The sequence below is a fragment of the Leucoraja erinacea genome, chromosome 33, assembly GCF_028641065.1.
Source record: "Leucoraja erinacea ecotype New England chromosome 33, Leri_hhj_1, whole genome shotgun sequence".
Classification (NCBI taxonomy): domain Eukaryota; kingdom Metazoa; phylum Chordata; class Chondrichthyes; order Rajiformes; family Rajidae; genus Leucoraja; species Leucoraja erinaceus.
In genome coordinates, this window is record NC_073409.1 from 22,011,507 (window position 1) to 22,028,501 (window position 16,995).

Here is a 16,995-nt window from a genome sequence, read left to right on the forward strand (position 1 = left end):
AGAATTACTATGACGCCACCTGTTGTAACTCCCACAGGTGACTGATAAATAGAGCTCAACAAGGCTTCCCATTTCCTTTTATTGGAGTAGATGGTAATCACCTGTCTTGGTATGATAGTCACAACGTGACCTAATAGCAACTATAATGTCTGCCCTTTTTGAACGCTTCCCAAATTTGCGTGTCATCCTTGCACAGGCCAACTCCAGCCTTCTGTGTATCGTTCCAATTTGTTTAAATATGTGCTGTGAAAGCGAGCACTGCATGCCACTAGAAACGAATACAATGGACCCGGTCCTCACAACCCATGTTACAGGAAAACCAGCCTCACGTACCTGCATAGTTACCGGTGGTCTTGAGGCAAGCCCAAAGGCCCCTGAAGTGGGTTGCATTCACATCCTTAATTTGGAGGGCAGCACTGCCGGGATGCATGAATTGTAAATTCTCCTTGAAGCCCAGCTTGGACCTAACCTGAAACCTTCACAGAAATAGCAGAAAATGCTATTGCCATAGACACATAAGGGTGATAAACCACAAGTCTCACTTCCTGGGTTGGGGTTGGGGTCAGCCACGCACTGACCTCTTGTACTCCTCTCCACTGAGAGAATTGGTAAGCAGCCCTGAAACAGCCCGCAATCCCCTGATGACGTTTCCTGATATGGCTTATCATATTAGGATAATGCACGTGTGAGGACATACATATGTGACAGAGGGAAACTCAAGTTCAAGCTCAAGTGAGTTTATTGTCATGTGTCCCTGTATAGGACCATGAATTTCTTGCTTTGTTTCAACACACAGAACATAGTAGGCATTTACTACAACTCCTGGCCAGGCTCCACATGGTTTCCTCATATGGGCTGCAGAAGTCGGGCCCCCCGCCTCAATGAGTCGGGTACGCCACCACGCTCAGTCTGCACCCCGACCTCTGTAGTTGCTGACCTACTGTCAGCGACTTTAGCAAAAAGTCCGACGGCCACCGGCTCCTCATTTACCGCGGACCGTAGCCGGTATCCCCGTGATATCGCGAACCCCGCGACCCATATTAAAACACATTTCAGGAGTCGCTGACCTCCCTGTCATTGACTCGAACAACAATCCCCACAGCCACAACAATCTATTGTGGCTGTAGCTAGTGTAACCCACGGTCAACAACCTCCCCGGACCAAACTAAACAGCTCGGGAGTCGCTGACCTCCCTGTCAGCGACTAGAAATAACGAGCCCAACAGCCACAACCAACTATCATGGCCATTGTACAACCCGCGGAACAAAACCCCCGCGGCCAATTAACCTCTGGAGTTGTGGACCTTTGTAGGTATGTTGCAAAGCCTACCTGAAGCGTCGCTGAAAATCTGTCCCAGCCCGTGTGCGCGATTTTGGCGCCGTTTAGAGGGGGGCGGGTTTAAAACGCGATTTTCCCCAGGCTGTTCAAATCGCGGTTTTTCAGCCTAGTTAATTATTAATGAAAAATCGCTGGAAGATTCCCTCGCTTGAGCTATTATTAGTTTTAAGGGCTTTCCTTACTTGTCATAGTAGGTTAAAAATTAACCTCTAAACCCCCGACCGCCGACAACGGGCCGGATCTTATACAGGGGACAAGAGAAGGTAGGCTGTTTATTTTTACGTTAAAAAGGGCTTCTTAAGATCCCTTTATACAAAGTTTAATGTTGCGAATAGCTCATTTTGGGCCCATTATATCCCGCAGTATTTTTCTGGGCATTTGAGGGCACAAATCTACCGCAATGTGAACGTTCTAAACCAGCGCGTTCACAGGATCTCACTAGAAAGCTGATTTAAATGGACATTAATTTACAGCAATTGAACACTAAATTCTTTCCATTTGGCCTATAAATTAATGTAAATGAGATTTAAAAATCATGTTTTATTGTGAATTATTTATGAATATTATTTGGACACTTAGGCTATTTAAAAATGTTAATCATTTATTAAGAAATGGATAGATGTTTAGATCTAGCAATTGAAGTTTATAATTAGTTACAATTAGGTAACTAACTAATTATATGCTTTAATTTCAGGTCATCCAAGTAAGATTATTTCATGTTTGTTTCAGCATGCTTCAATCTATGATAACTGAAAATTTCATTCAGTTCTCTTAATTTTTAAGAAGGTTATGGGCTTTTGACTGTCTACGATCACAGCTTTTTTGTTATCTCCATAGAAAATCAATAGGGAACAAGATGCTAATTTCCGAGTATGAAAATGGCCATAACTTTTTAAATACTTGAGATATGAAAGTGAATTAGGTGTCAAATTAAACTTATTGGTATGCTTTATCTGATGGGATAAATTGCAGACTTGATTTTTAAAATCTCAAAATTTTGTAACATTGCTACGTTCTATCCGCGACTCAACAAGCAAAGCCCACCGGCCGCCTGCTACTGCACTCCTGCGGTGCGAACCGGCATCCCCGCGGTCAACAAATTCCACGCGGTCCACTGGGTTTTGCCCAACTCGCTATCCAGCAGGAACCCACAAAAAAGGATTCCCGCAATGGACAACCTGCAGGATTTTTTAAACTTACCGCTGGAGGACTCCGTTCCTTCCAGCGTCTGCGCCAATGCAACTGACGTAATGATGCGCATGTGTACTGGACGGGCTTCTTCACGGAATCACTCACGTGACTCTGAAGTAAAATTGCAACAAAAACAGAGCAATGTTATTATTTTCAGAAAGGGGGAACTGTGCATTCTTCTGCTGGACACTAGACTGTGAAGGGACAACAGTGCAACATTGGACCAGAGTCTGTAAAACACTCTTCATTAAAATGCCCTTTCTCTGTGATTCCGTACTCATTTCAGGTTCAGATCACCAAACATCTATTAAACCTAAATATTTCTCATTTCAAGCAACGCTTGCATTGCCTCTCTCTCCGTCCGTCCCACTCCCTAGTCATCCTGCTAGTTTCACTGTTCATATCCCTTCGTCATCACCTCCTCCACAGCCAACAATGGACCTTTGTGGGCTCCGCCTTTCCTGACTCAATGACACTGGCTTTGATTTTGGTTCTGTGCCTTTTCATGCCTCTAGTTTCCCTCCCCTCTATCTGAAGAAGAGTCTCGACCTTTCTTTTTCTTCAGAGATGCTGCCTGACCCGCTGAGTTACTCCGGCATTTTGTGTCTATCTTCGATACATTGCATTGGCTGCCTCACAGAGACCCAGGTTCGTTCCTGACTGCGGGTGCTGTCTGTACGGAGTTTGTACGTTCTCCCCGTGACTTGCGTGGGTTATTTTCAGGTGCTCTGGTCTCCGCCCACATTCCAAAGCCATGCAGGTTTGTAGGTTAATTGGCTCAGGTAAAAATTGTAAAGTGTAAATTGCCCCTACTGCATAGGATAGTGTCAGTTTAGTTTTTAGTTTAGAGATGCAGCGTGGTGAAACAGGCCCTTCGGCCCACCGAATCTACGCCGACCAACAATCGTCACACATTAACACTATCCTACACTCACTGGGGACAATTTACACATACACCAAGCCAATTAACCCACAAACCTGTCTGTCTTTGGAGTGTGGGAGAAAACCAAAGATCAAACCCATGGGGTCACGGAGAGAACGTACAAACTCCGTACAGACAGCACCCGTAGTCAGAATCGAACCTGGGTCTCCGGCACTGCAAGCGTTGTAGGGCAGCAACTCTACCTCTGCACCACCGTGCCACCTTTAGTGCACGGAGATCGCTGGTCAGCGCAGACTCGATGGGCCGAATAGCCTGTTACCCCCCACTATATCTCTAAACTGAATGAAAGAGTGCCCCATGAGATGCAGCAGAAAGCTGTGACAAGGAAGGTTATGAATCACAATCAAGTTCTGAACCACATAACAATGAGGAGAAAGGCAGAGATTTGTAACTGGGCAGAATGATTAAACTGGAGGGAAAAAAACAGCTTGTAGTCTTTTATTCCTGCTGCCGGATGCTAGCCAGTGCTGTGAGACTGGGCACTTGGCTTTGCTTTGTTCACAAAAGCTGACCCACTTCATATTTAGTGCAGACGGTTCCATTATCTCCCACTGCTGCCCACGGACAAGGTTATGTTCCCCTTCCACCTGCACGCACCAGTGCTCAATCACACTCCCCTTCTCAGTGTACATGGAATGTTTCCTGCAGCTTTCTTTAAAGATCCAGGATCACGGCGTGAATCAGATCATGCTGTATTCTGTCGATGATTTCACTCAGAGGCACTGGCATTCAGCAATTCAAATCACAGACATATTCTGAGTGCCGTGTGGGAGAGAGTGTTGCAGGAATCCCTCAGCTTTAACTGGGGATTCACCCCACACCCTAGGTCAGGTCCAATCTGTCACCGAGTCCGACGCTAGTGGTTTAGTTTAGTTTAGTTTCAAGATACCGCACAGAACCAGGCCCTTCGGCCCACCGAGTCCGTGCCGACCAGTGATCACCCCGTTACACCAGCACTATCCTACACACACCATTATACCAGGCCAATAAACATACCAACCTGTACGTCTTTGGAGCGTGGGAGGAAACCGGAGATCTCGGAGAAACCCCACATAGTCACGGGGAGAACGTGCAAACTCCGTACAGACAGCACCCGTGGTCAGGATGGAAGTCGGGTTTCTGGCACTGTAAGGAAGCAATTCTACCGCTGCCACTGACTGTGGAGTTCTGGGACATACAATTAAGAAACAAGTGGAAGTAAATTACTTTGGAAAATATTTAACGTGAATGTAATGTTTTTATTTATTTTTGCTTTTTAGTTAACTTTACTTTTTCATTTTTTGATTATTTATTTCAAATAGGCTTAGGTATACACAGGAAATGGAGGTATATGGATGAGATGCGACAGAGGTTTAACTTGACATCATGTTCAGCATGGCCATGTGCAGTACATGCGCTGTTCTGTGTTCTATATTTTGTATTTGCTGAATGGATTTTTAAATGGATCTGAATGTCTTTGATATCAGTGACAAATTTGATAGCTTTTTGATGGGTGAGGAATATCAAATGGCTTTGAATTGAGAAAAGTGTGAGATACTGCACTTCAGAAAGTCAACCCAGCAGAGGACTCACAGTTTAAGGCAGGGTCCTGGGGCACGTTGTGCAGCAGAGGGACTTAGGTCTACGAATACACAGCACCTTGAAAGTGGCACCATCACAGTGGAGAGGGTGGTGAAGAAGATGTTCAGCACATTGTTCTGCGTTTGTCAGAGCACTGAGGACAAGAAGCGGGACATTACGTTGCAATTGTTCAAGATGTTGGTGAGGCCACACTTGCAGTATTGTTGTGGGAAGGAACTGCAGATGCTGGTTTAAATCGAAGATAGACGCAAAATGCTGGAGTAACTCACCGGGGCAGGCAGCATCTCTGAATAGAAAGAATGACCTTTCTTTGGAAGAAGGGTCTCGACCCGAAATGTCACCCATTCCTTCTATCCAGAGATGCTGCCTGTCCCGCTGAGTTTGGCCCTTAATGCACAATGCAGAGAACAGAGGATGATATCTTAAACCAGTTCCTTTTTAAGCACTGATATCTTGGTTACCTGTACCTACATTATGTACCAGGAGTCTTTGGAACTTTGGAACATTACAGAAGATAGACATAAAAAGCTGGAGTAACTCAGCAGGTCAGACAGCATCTTCCTTTACTCTAGAAATGCTGAGTTACTGCAGCTTTTTGTGTCTATCTTCGGTTTAAACCAGCATCTGTATTTCCTTCCTACACATAGAACAGTACAGAACAGGAATAGGCCCTTCAGCTAACAATGCCTGTGATGCCAAGTTGAACTAATAGTAAGATTAAACGAGAACCTACCAGTTTGAAGTTTGATCTTTATTTTATGAGGAGTTACGATGAGGGGTTGTGCTGACGTGAAGACCCCGCCAGCACGCATGCGCAACATTCTTCAAAGCAGCAGTGTGGGAATCACAGAAAACACAGTAATTGAAATGGGATACCAGTTGACCTTTATAATTGAGGGTGGGAGCGGAGGGCACGTAATCCCTCATCGTAACTCCTCTTAAAATAAAGATCAAACTTCAAACTGGTAAGTTCTCGTTTAATCTTACTACTTTACTTCGGAGTCACGTGAGTGACTACGTGAAGATTTTAAAGCTCTGTGATTTCAAACCGTGTAACAGTCCATGCTTCACTCACTGCCGAAGTCATCCAAGGGAGGAAGTATGTTATCGTAATCAAACATGAATCCGTTTTTTAAAAAACAATAACAATATTTATTTTAAACAAAGAAAAAATAATGCTCCCCCGGGCTTAAACTATATATTTGCAGAATTTAAAATCCTCTCAGCAAATAATACAGGTTTAACAATTGGCTTATTATAGAACGTTTGGAACGTTCTTTCCGTGACCACCCCGCTGGTGCCAGGATATGGTCCAATGGCCATATTCTTAGCCGCCGATGTAGCTGCTGCCCTGGTGGAGTGAGATGTAAAAATGTCAGTATACACCCCAGCTGCTCCCAATACCTGTCTGAGCCATCTAGAGATGGTTTGTACCAAAATCCGACCATGTGGCTTTTTGCAGCTGACCCATAGTGCCTTTTCTCTCCCTCGGGATTCTTTGGTTGTATTGAGACATTGCGGCAAATGTGTCATGACACATAAACGGATGGTCAGGTGGGTACGCCTGGAATTCCATAGTTAGTCCTGAAGTTCCCTGTCTGCTCTGTTTTACCAGCTCCCAGATAGTAAATGTGACTTGGTCACGTTGTCCAGTCTGAGAAGGTGTAGGGACTGGACCATTTGGGCTGAGATTAAAGCATCAGCATTACCGTTTTCAGGGTGAGCTGTTCCAGAGTCAGGGATCCAGCTGGTGACCATCCCCTTAGAACTGATGTCCCAGATCTGGGTGTACCTTGGTCTAGGGGGGTTGGTATTAAAGATGCCCTTCATTAATTTGGCCACCAGCGGATGTGACCCTATAGACTGTTGTCCTGGTGCCTGCCACAGGTAGGCTGACAGAGCACTTAATTGTACTGTAACTCAGACCTTCATCGTAGTGAAGGCTGGACAGGAACTCCAGTACGTTCGTTATGGTTGCTGTTCTATATGTCGTCCCTGTTCTTGAACAGTACGCCTCCCACTTCCTGATGCTGGAGACGTACTGTTTCTTGGTGGATTGTCGGTGAGATGCTGTCATCATGTCCATGGTCCTGTTTGACAGTCCCAGGTCCAATAATGGTCTTTTTAAATTCTGCAACCCAACAGATTTATTCTGTCATGGCACGGATGACTCTCGCCTGTGACAGGGTGGACCAACAGATCTGGTCTCCTGGGAATGGTCATGGGTGGTTCAGTGACCATGTCAAGGACCACAGGGAACCATGGTTGTGTAGGCCAGTCGGGTACTACCAAAATACCTGAAGCAGAGTCCATCTGTATTTTGCATAGTACCCGACTGATGAGGCAGAAGGGGGGAAAGGCATAGAAAAACAATTTTCCCCAGTTCAACGAGAATGCGTCCATCGCTGCTGCCTCAGGGTCTGGTTCCCAAGCGACATATGTTGATACCTGGTGATTCAGTCGGGATGCGAAGAGGTCGATATCTGGTGTTCCATATTGCTTTGTAATTTCAGCAAATACTTTGGGGTTTAACATCCATTCGGTGTTATCATTGAATTTTCGTGACCTGGTGTCTGCCACTGTATTAAGCTTACCTGGTAGGTAAGTTGCTGATAGCCAAATATGTCTGTCGACACACCATTGCCAGATTGTGTTGACCAGATTATCACATGATATCGATTTTATCCCGCCCATATGATTAATATAGGCCACCACTGTAGTATTGTCAATTTGCATTCAAACACGAGGACATGACTTCAGAATTAAGGGACAGAAGTTTAGGGGTAATATGAGGGGGAACTTCTTTACGCAGAGAGTGGTGGCGGTGTGGAATGAGCTCCCAGTGGAAGTGGTGGAGGCAGGTTCATTGGTATCATTTAAAAATAAATTGGATAGGCATATGGATGAGAAGGGAATGGAGGGTTATGGTACGAGTGCAAGCAGGTGGGACTAAGGGGAAAAACATTTGTTCGGCATGGACTTGTAGGGCCGAGATGGCCTGTTTCCGTGCTGTAATTGTTATATGGTTATATGGTGTAGGCGGACATGCAAATGGTGCATAGCTGAACAGTAAGCTTTTAGCCCATAAAACGCACTCAACATTTCCAAATAGTTTATACCCAGTGTCTGTATTAGTGATGATTCTTGTATGTTCCATCTACCACCCGTACTAGATATAGTGTTAGTTGCTCCCCAGCCTTGAGCACTAGCATCCGTTTGTATTGTGAATGTTGGGTTATTGATAACGATGGTGCTGGAACTATGCCAAATGTTCACTTTCCACCACTGTAATTCTGATATTGCTTTAGTTGGTAATTTCATGGTTCGGTCAAAATGACCTGCATGTTGTTTTTTAACGCTTGCACCTTTGTTCTTTGTAAGTTTTGGTAATGCAAAGGTCCAAGCTGGGTAGCTGGAAATGCTGCTACTAATTTCCCAATTACTCTTGCCACCTGCCAAATAGTTGGTTGATTGGTAATCATTAATTTGTTGCAGGCTTGTGCCAATTCTGCTGCTTTTACTTTTGGCAACGTAACAGACATGTGGACTGAGTTAATTGTGAATCCCATATAGTCCATAGTTGTGGATGGCGTCAACTTAGATTTAACTGCATTTGGTGGTGGTGCGACTCACTGCTGCAGCGTCCCCTACAGCCTGTCTGTCTTTTTTTATTTTTTGTCTAGTTAAATGTAGTTGTTTGTGTTTTTTAATAGTGTAATAGTTTTTTAACATTTTAAATGCGGGGGGTGGGAGGGGGAAACTTTAAAAATCTCTTCCCTGCACGGGAGACCCGACCTTTTCACTGGTGGGTCTCCATTGTCGTTGGGGCCTAGCACCGTGGAGCGGCCTCCAGCCTGAACAACCTGGGGGCTCCAGTCACGAAGCTGTGGAGCTGCGGACTTACCATCGTGGGGCTGGTCGGCATCGGAGCGTGGGGAGCGGTGGTGACTCGCTGCTGCGGCTCGACTCTGGAGCTCGGAGGCTCCAGCTGCAGCTGCAGGTCCGATGGACTGGGACATCGGGAGCTCGTGGGTCAGGGTGGAGTCCGCTTTCCGGAGCTCCCGCAACGCGACTTCTCCCGCCCGTGTCGCGGGGTTGGAATGACCCGGAGCGGGGCCGTACATCGCCAAGTGTGGCTTAATGGCCGCGGGACATTCCAGCGCCCGCCGGGGGCTCCAACTTCGTGACTTTTAGACCGTGAGCGGGGCCGTACATCGCCCCGTGCGGCCTAAAATGGCCATGGGACTTATCATCGCCCGCCTGGGGCTTCGACATCGGGAGAAAAAATGGTGCAGGGGAGAGAAAAGACTTTGCCTTCCATCACAGTGGGTTCACTGTGATGGATGTTTCTGTAAATTGATTTGTGTGTATGTCTGTAGGAAATTGTCTTTGCTTGTATGGCTTTGGAAACGGAGTTTCGTTTGAGCCTCACTGAGGTTCAAATGACATGTAATAAATATTGAATATTGATTTGAATCTGGATGTATGACAAACTCCAGAGTTTCAAATAAATGTTTGGTAGCTAATACCGCTGATTTAGCTAATTCCAGGGTTTTGCCCACTCTCAAAATATCATCAAGATATGCCATGACAATATGTTTTTGTTTTCTTAGTATTGCCAGGGCCGGTTTTAATATCTTGGTAAATAGTCTTGGGGCTGATGTTAGCTCATTAGGCAATACTTTATACTGCCATAGTTGCCCCATCCAGTTAAACTTTAGGTATCTACGATGATCCTTATGAATGGGTACTGATTAATAATATGCATCTTTTAAATCGATGCATGCCATGAAGTATCCTCTGGAAATTGTTTGGCAGTAACAAATGTTTCCATTTTGAAATGTATATACTTGACAAAAGTATTCAATGTCGTTAAGTCAATGATGATGCGACATCCACCATCTCTTTTGGTTTTAGTAAAGATATTTGATACAAATTCCAAAGGGTCATGTTCCGATTTCTCTATGACTCCCTTTGTATGTAGTCTCACCAGTTCTGCCTGTCCCTCGCATTTTTCTTTTTGTGAGAGGGTAAACTCCCTGTGGGGTGCATGCTGAACTGGCGGCATACTTTTTTGAATGAATTCAATTTTGTATCCTGAATATTTTGTAGTATAATAATTATCGCGAGTGATAGCCCTCCATACTTCGTAGGTTGTTGATTTTGTACTGTGTATTACACAGCAGAGCCAGGGTGTCTTGTTGGTTGTTGGTCATTTCGACACCATCCACGGAACGAGCGTATGATGTTATGGCTGATGTCAGGTGCTTCAGAATTTTTTGGATTTTTATTTCTTGGGTTCGAATGCCCAACCCAATGTATATCCGGATTTGGTTATTGACGGCCGGTACATTGAGCGATATACAATCCTCCGGTGGCGTGTATAATTCCAATGCCTCATTGACTACCTGTTCTTGGAGTGGGTTGAAGGACAGGTAGTCAATGCTAGCCGCCAGTTTAGGCTGCAATGGCTGTCCCGCTCGCAGTGTTACAGCGTAGCGGTTTATCACTCCCAGCAGCTCTTCCTGTTCCTGCACCCCCAGCATATTGCTGTTGTCTTCAGCCAAAGACCCCTCTTCTTGACCAGCCCAGCCCTGGTCACCAACGCTCCCCTCTGCTGAGGGAGATGCGATGGCCAGTGCTGGATATTGCACTGTTGCGGGTGTGCTTGCACTCCCTTGGCGGGCTTGCCCCATCTCCCGGAGCAAGTCCCGCTGGAGCATTTGCTCCATCAACCGCTCCATGTGAGACAAACGGTCACCTCTGCCGCTCTCGGGCGGTGTGTGTTCCGTGCCGGACCGATTTCTGTTTAGCCTTGCCTCCAACCCGCTGCGGTGGTTCGAGCTGAGCAGCTTGCGGCGTTGGGCTCGGCTCTACAGAAAATTTGTCGGTGACTGTGGACCGCAGCGAGTGCGGTCCAGGTGCCAACGGTCGTCCCCCACTGCTGGAACCCTCCTGGGCCATCACAGTCAGACGGGGTGCGACCTTCTTCGTTTTTCTGCCCTTGTCCATGTTCTCTATGAATCAGATCACAACAAGGGTTTTTTCAAATACGACCTCAGAATAAGTTTTACTTACCTGGAGGTCCCGTTTTAAACTCTGTTGCGGGAGAGCTCGTTCTCCAGCCTGTCGCTTTGCACTGCGTGAGACTCTATGTCACGCATGCGTGCTGGCGGGGTCTTCACGCAGTCACTAACGTGACTCCGAAGTAAAATCTCTTTTACCTGTAAATGATCGAGATCTCACCATTGTCTGCATATCTATTTGCCTATCTAAAAGCTTCTTAAATGCCATTATTGTACCTGCCTCCACGTAAGGCGTTCCAGGCACCCACATAAAACTTGCCCCTCATATCTCCTTCAAACATTCCCCCTCTGACATTAATACTACGCACTCCGCTCTGACATTTCCATCCTGTGAAAAATGTTCTAACTGGTTATCCTATTAATGCCTCTCATTATTTTAGAAAATTCTATCAGGTATCCCCTCAACCTCTGATGCTCCAGAGAAAACAATCGAAGCTTGTTCAACCTCTCTCCTTTTAGCTAACACTCTCTAATCCAGGCAGCATTCTGGTAAGCCTCTCCTGCTTCCGTTCCAAAGCCTCCACAACCTTCCTACAATGGGCTGAACACAACTGCACACATTATCCAAATGCAGCCGAACCAAAGTCCTGTAAGGCTGCAACATCATTTCCAGCCTCAATTATTGAAGGCAAGCAAACCACATGCCTTCTTTACCATTCTATCTACTTGTGTTGCCACTTTCAGGAAGCTATGAAATTGGATCCCAAGATCGCTCTGTACGTCCATGTTGTGAAGTGCAGATACTTAACGGTATACTCTCCATTTGCCGTTAACTGTATACCTTCCACTTACATGAAGCGTGCAACACTTTCTTGGATTAAACTCCATCTGCCATTTTTCTGCCCATATCCGTAACGGATCTAAAATTCTGCTGTATCCTTTGACAGCCTTCTTCACCACCCACAACTCCACCATTTATGATGTGGTCTGTAAACTCATCAATTAAACGAGACTTCATTTGTGTCCAAGTCATTTTTATATAATCACAAACCACAGAGATCCCAGCACAGATCCCCAGGGAACACCACTAATCAGAGACCTCCAGCCTGAATATTGTCCTTCCTCCACAACCCTCTGTCTTCTCTGGGTAAGTCAGTTCTGAATCCAAACTACCAATCACTGTGGATCTAACGCAACTGAATCTTCTGGAACAGCCTAGCGTGAGGGCCTTTATCAAATGCCAAACCAAAATCCAAGCACTCTCAAAATCCGCTCCCTTCCCCTCACCAATCACCTTCATCACCTCTTCAAAATGCCCAATCAAGTTGGTAGGACATAATCTGCCATAGTGACTATCCATAATTTTCCCATTCTCTTCCAAATGCCAGCAACCCCTATCCCAAAGTATTCTCTCTTATCTCGATGGACCCCTCGCTCGATGATGGTCCCCTCGTTCTCAGGCGACCTTCCTCACTCGCCAGCGTTCTTCCTCGCTCTTTGATGTCCTACCTCACTCTCTGATGGCCCACCGTGCTCTCAGCAGTTGCTTGCGAGCACTTCCTTGCTCTCGCTGTGTGGGTCCAGTCAACGTCTATGGTGGGCGAGCCGGGCCTAGTAGTGGGCCTAGTAGTAGTGCAGCGATAGAGTTGCTGCCTTGCAGTGCCTGACCCCACTCGCCAGGAACACACATCCTCACTGTACACCCACCTTCATTGACACACCAACTCTCGCTGACACACTTGTTCACACTAAAATATCCTCACGTACGTATGAATCATTGAACCGTCTATAAACAAGGCAGTTACCATAACTCAGCGGGACAGGCTGAGTTACAAATATCTCTGGTGATATTTCGGGTCGAGACCCTGGTCTGAAGAAGGGTCTCAACTAGAAATGTCACCCATTCCTTCTCTCCAGAGATGCTGCCTGTCCCGCTGAGTTACTCCAGCTTTTTGTGTCTATCTTCAGTTTAAATCAGTATCTGCACTTCCTTCCTACACAGGGGCAGTTACCGTCCTTGATGTGGAACATGAACTGTAACTTTAGGAAATTTGCTCACTATTATATTGATCCAAACAGATCATAATAGTGACCTGTGCTTCAAACTGATGTTCCCCTTCAGTATCTTTGGGGTGTGATAATAATAGCTATCAAAGCTAAAGGAGGTATAATTAAAATTAGTTCCAGTTACATGTCAGCATTTAAATATCAAACTCAGAGTTGCAGGTAAAATTGACAAGGATTATACAAAGTTAAAGAGGGGACAAATGTTGAAATCTGTGAGAGTTTTGAAGGATGCCCTCTACTCTTGTTGCAAATGTTCCAATAACTCGTGGCCTTAGCTGGCCTTGGGGCAGCACTGTGGTGCAGCGATAGAGTTGCTGCCTTGCAGTGCCAGAGACCTGGGTTCGATCCTGACCATGGATGCTGTCTGTGTGGAATTTGTACATTCTCCCCGTGACTGTGTGGGTTTTCTCCGGGTGCTCTGGTTTCCTCCCACACTCCAAAAACGTACAGATTTGTAGGTTAATTGGCTTTGGTAAAGATTGTAAATTGTCCCTAGTGTGTAGGATAGCGCTAGTGTACAGGGATTGCTGGTCTTCGCGGACTCGGTGGGCCAAAAATTTCCTGCTTCCACGCTGTATCTCTAAAACTAAAACTAGGAAGGCTGTCAACTTTGGCGCTAAAGATATGGATTAACGGTAAGAATGTTATTGACCTGAACACGTGGTTCAGGATTCCTATTTGTAGTAAAGAAAAATGTATTCTCAATAAAATCTTGCAAAAAATCAAATGAGTACAGTAGACTAACAAAGTGTTGGACTGATAATGGAACTGAATTCATTAGTTCAGAGACGTGACTGAGGCAGTCAATAAAATTCTCACAAATATAGTGCATGAGAATCCTTTCAGCAACGATTATTGTGAAAGGAATTAGGCTGGATTAATGGTGTTCTACTGGAAACTTTGACTGACCAACAAGAATGTAAATTGATGAGTGTTCTAGTTCATGAAGAAATCTCAATGGAAGATTAGGAGGTGTGTTTTTTTTCTGAGCTAAGTCCTGGTCAAAATTACAAATGAGCTTTTATTCTTTGTGATCATGCCCCTGTTCTAGAAAAGCTGAATATTAGCCTCATTTTTAAGTTGTTTAAATAGAACATAAAACAGTGAAGGGCAGGAACAGGTCCTTCCACTCACAATGTCCGTGCAAGAACAACTCGGATCTGCCTGTATATCAACCCTCGATTCCCTCCATATCCACGAGCCTCGTAAATGGCACTGTTGTATCTGCCTCCACCACTACCCCTGCCCGTGTGTTCCAGACACCCACCACCCTCTGTGGAAATGGCTTGTTCCCCATATTTCCACATCCCTCCTCTAACATTAATGTTATGCCCTCTAGCAATTCACATTTCCATCCTGGGAAAAAAGGTTTAGAGTCTCTATCCTATCGGTTCCACTTCTGACTGTCGACTCGACATGTTGTTACATAATGATGGTTTCTATATAAAGAGAGAGGTTTTCAGGGAAAATCTACTGAGCCCAGAGACATCACAGTGGACCATGTGGGATAGATTGTAGTTCATGAGATGGAGTCTTCCTGGTGAAATAGAGGTGCTAATGGCAACGCAACACCCGTCAAATACGGCAATCAAACTGAAACCACCTGGAAATATTTAGCAGGTCAGGAATCCACCCGCACTCCAAAGACGTACAGGTTTGCATGTTAATTGGCTTGGTATAAATGTACATTGTCCCTAGTGTGTGTAGGATAGTGTTAGTGTGCGGGGAACGCTGGTGGATGTAGACTCGGTTGGCCAAAGGGCCTGTTTCCACATTGTATCTCTAAGCTAAACTAAACTAAGTTGGAGACAGGATCGATCCAGGCAGAATTAACAGCCTTTCATCAGATCTCAAAAGAGTTGGGCAGCACGATGGCTCAGCGGTAGAGCTACTGCCTTGCAAAAAAAACCCACAAAGTGCTGGAGTGACTCTGCGGGTCAGGGAACACCTCTGGAGGGCATGGGTGGGTTATGTTTCAGGTTGGGACCCTTCTTCAGGCTGTGCTGATGATGTGACCAGTTGCAGCTCCATTGGACCCTCCATCAGGGGTCGATCCACATATTGAATCACCCAGTCTGTTTCTTTCAAACTAACAATTTTCCTTTTGATTTGTTTCCTCTGCAGAAATTCTGGAGAATCCCTTTTATGGTGAGTGCCTATTTATTAGTGAGCATGTGTGTGCCTGGCGTGTGCTTTGAAGGAGATGATGTTAATAAGGGGCATTCTCCAGTGAATTACTTCCCATGTTGTTCTGAGTTCCAAGCCACAGCTTCATGGTGTAGAAATAAAGACTGAGAGAGATTGTTCAATCAAACCTCTCTATGCCTTGGTCGGATGGAACCATCTACATCAAGTGGCATTTTTACAGATAGTTCTGCCAGGAGGCTACATGCAAATTTATTTTTCCAAGATAGTTTTTATCTGCTTGCCAATTTCCAAAGTTACATAGAAACATAGAAAATAGGTGCAGGAGTAGGCCATTCGGCCCTTCGAGCCTGCACCACCATTCAATATGATCATGGCTGATCATCCAACTCAGTATCCTGTACCTGCCTTCTCTCCATAACCTCTGATCCCTTTAGCCACAAGGGCCACATCTAACTCCCTCTTAAATATAGCCAATGAACTGGCCTCAACTACCTTCTGTGGCAGAGAATTCCAGAGATTCACCACTCTCTGTGTGAAAGTTTTTAGTGGGTGTGTAGTTCCTGATCAAATCCTGTTACAAACTAATACAGCTTACATAATACAAATACATTCTCTATTCCATCCGTCACGTTATATCCATTGCATGGAAACGAATGTTTTACTGGATGTTGTCGGGAATTTTGAGAATTATAAGGAAGATGAGTAGGTTATACACAAAATTCTGCGTGACGTTTTGGGTCAGATTGAAGAAGGGTCTCAACCGAAACGTCACCCATTCCTTCTGTCCACAGATGCTGCCTGTCCCGCTGAGTTACTCCAGCATTATTAGATTAGATTCAACTTTATTGTCATTGCTCAAGTACAAGTACAGGCACAACAAAATGCAGTTTAACATCTAACCAGAGTGCAAAGTAGTAAACTGCTGATTAAAACAATATATACAAATTAGAATATATTGATCTATGTACATAGGCATATACATATATACAGATAATTGTTAAGGTGCAAAAGATTGACATGTGCTAAATTCTGGTGAATAGAGCGTGACTGTAAATTATATAAACTATAAATAATACTGATGAGAAGGGGGGCGGGGGGGAGGGGGCTAGCGCCGGGCTTGTGAGTTTAGCCTGCTGGTGTGTGACCTGAGGCTCCTGTACCGCCCCCCTGATGGGAGGAGATGTGTCCATCGTCGGTTTAAACCAGCATCTGTAGTTCCTTCCTGCACATGAGTAGGTTATAACCTGGCTAACATACTGGGGAAGCGTGGGATGGGGGGATGGGGGGGAATGACCAACATAGAATGTAAGGTATAAATAGATGTGTCAATGTATTAAGCCTTCATAGCACAGCTTAATTAAAATAGCTAAAGCAAATGCTCTCTGCTGAAGAGCAGACTTCCTTATCTATTGAGTGTGTGGAGGGGAGGGGGGTTAGCCGTTTGCAGTTCTGTCTGGGTTCTTATCTGTTGCCACCTTGAGATGACAGCTGCTCTTTGTCACTGTGTTTAGCAGGCAAGGCTCCCTGAAGTTAATGAACGGCCTTTTTTTAATACGTACACACCATCAATTCTCCCAGCAGTGATATTGACATCTATGCTATCTATTTGTTGCCAAATTGTATTCCTTCTAGTTAGGAACCTAACTGCAGTCGCTTCAGCTTGGATGCGACATGCACATGCCTTACAGCGCAGCAACTTCC

The 16,995-nt window shown here is 45.2% G+C and overlaps 1 protein-coding gene across 1 annotated transcript in view; it reads left to right on the top strand.

Annotated features, from left to right (window-relative positions):
- The window catches only part of LOC129712812 (NT-3 growth factor receptor-like), a 1,009,855-nt gene that overhangs the window by 581,589 nt on the left and 411,271 nt on the right, over window positions 1-16,995 (top strand). The window contains exon 9 of the mRNA XM_055661549.1: window positions 15,271-15,294. Coding sequence (XP_055517524.1) covers window positions 15,271-15,294 — 24 coding nt within the window. The remainder of the gene's footprint in view (window positions 1-15,270; window positions 15,295-16,995) is intronic.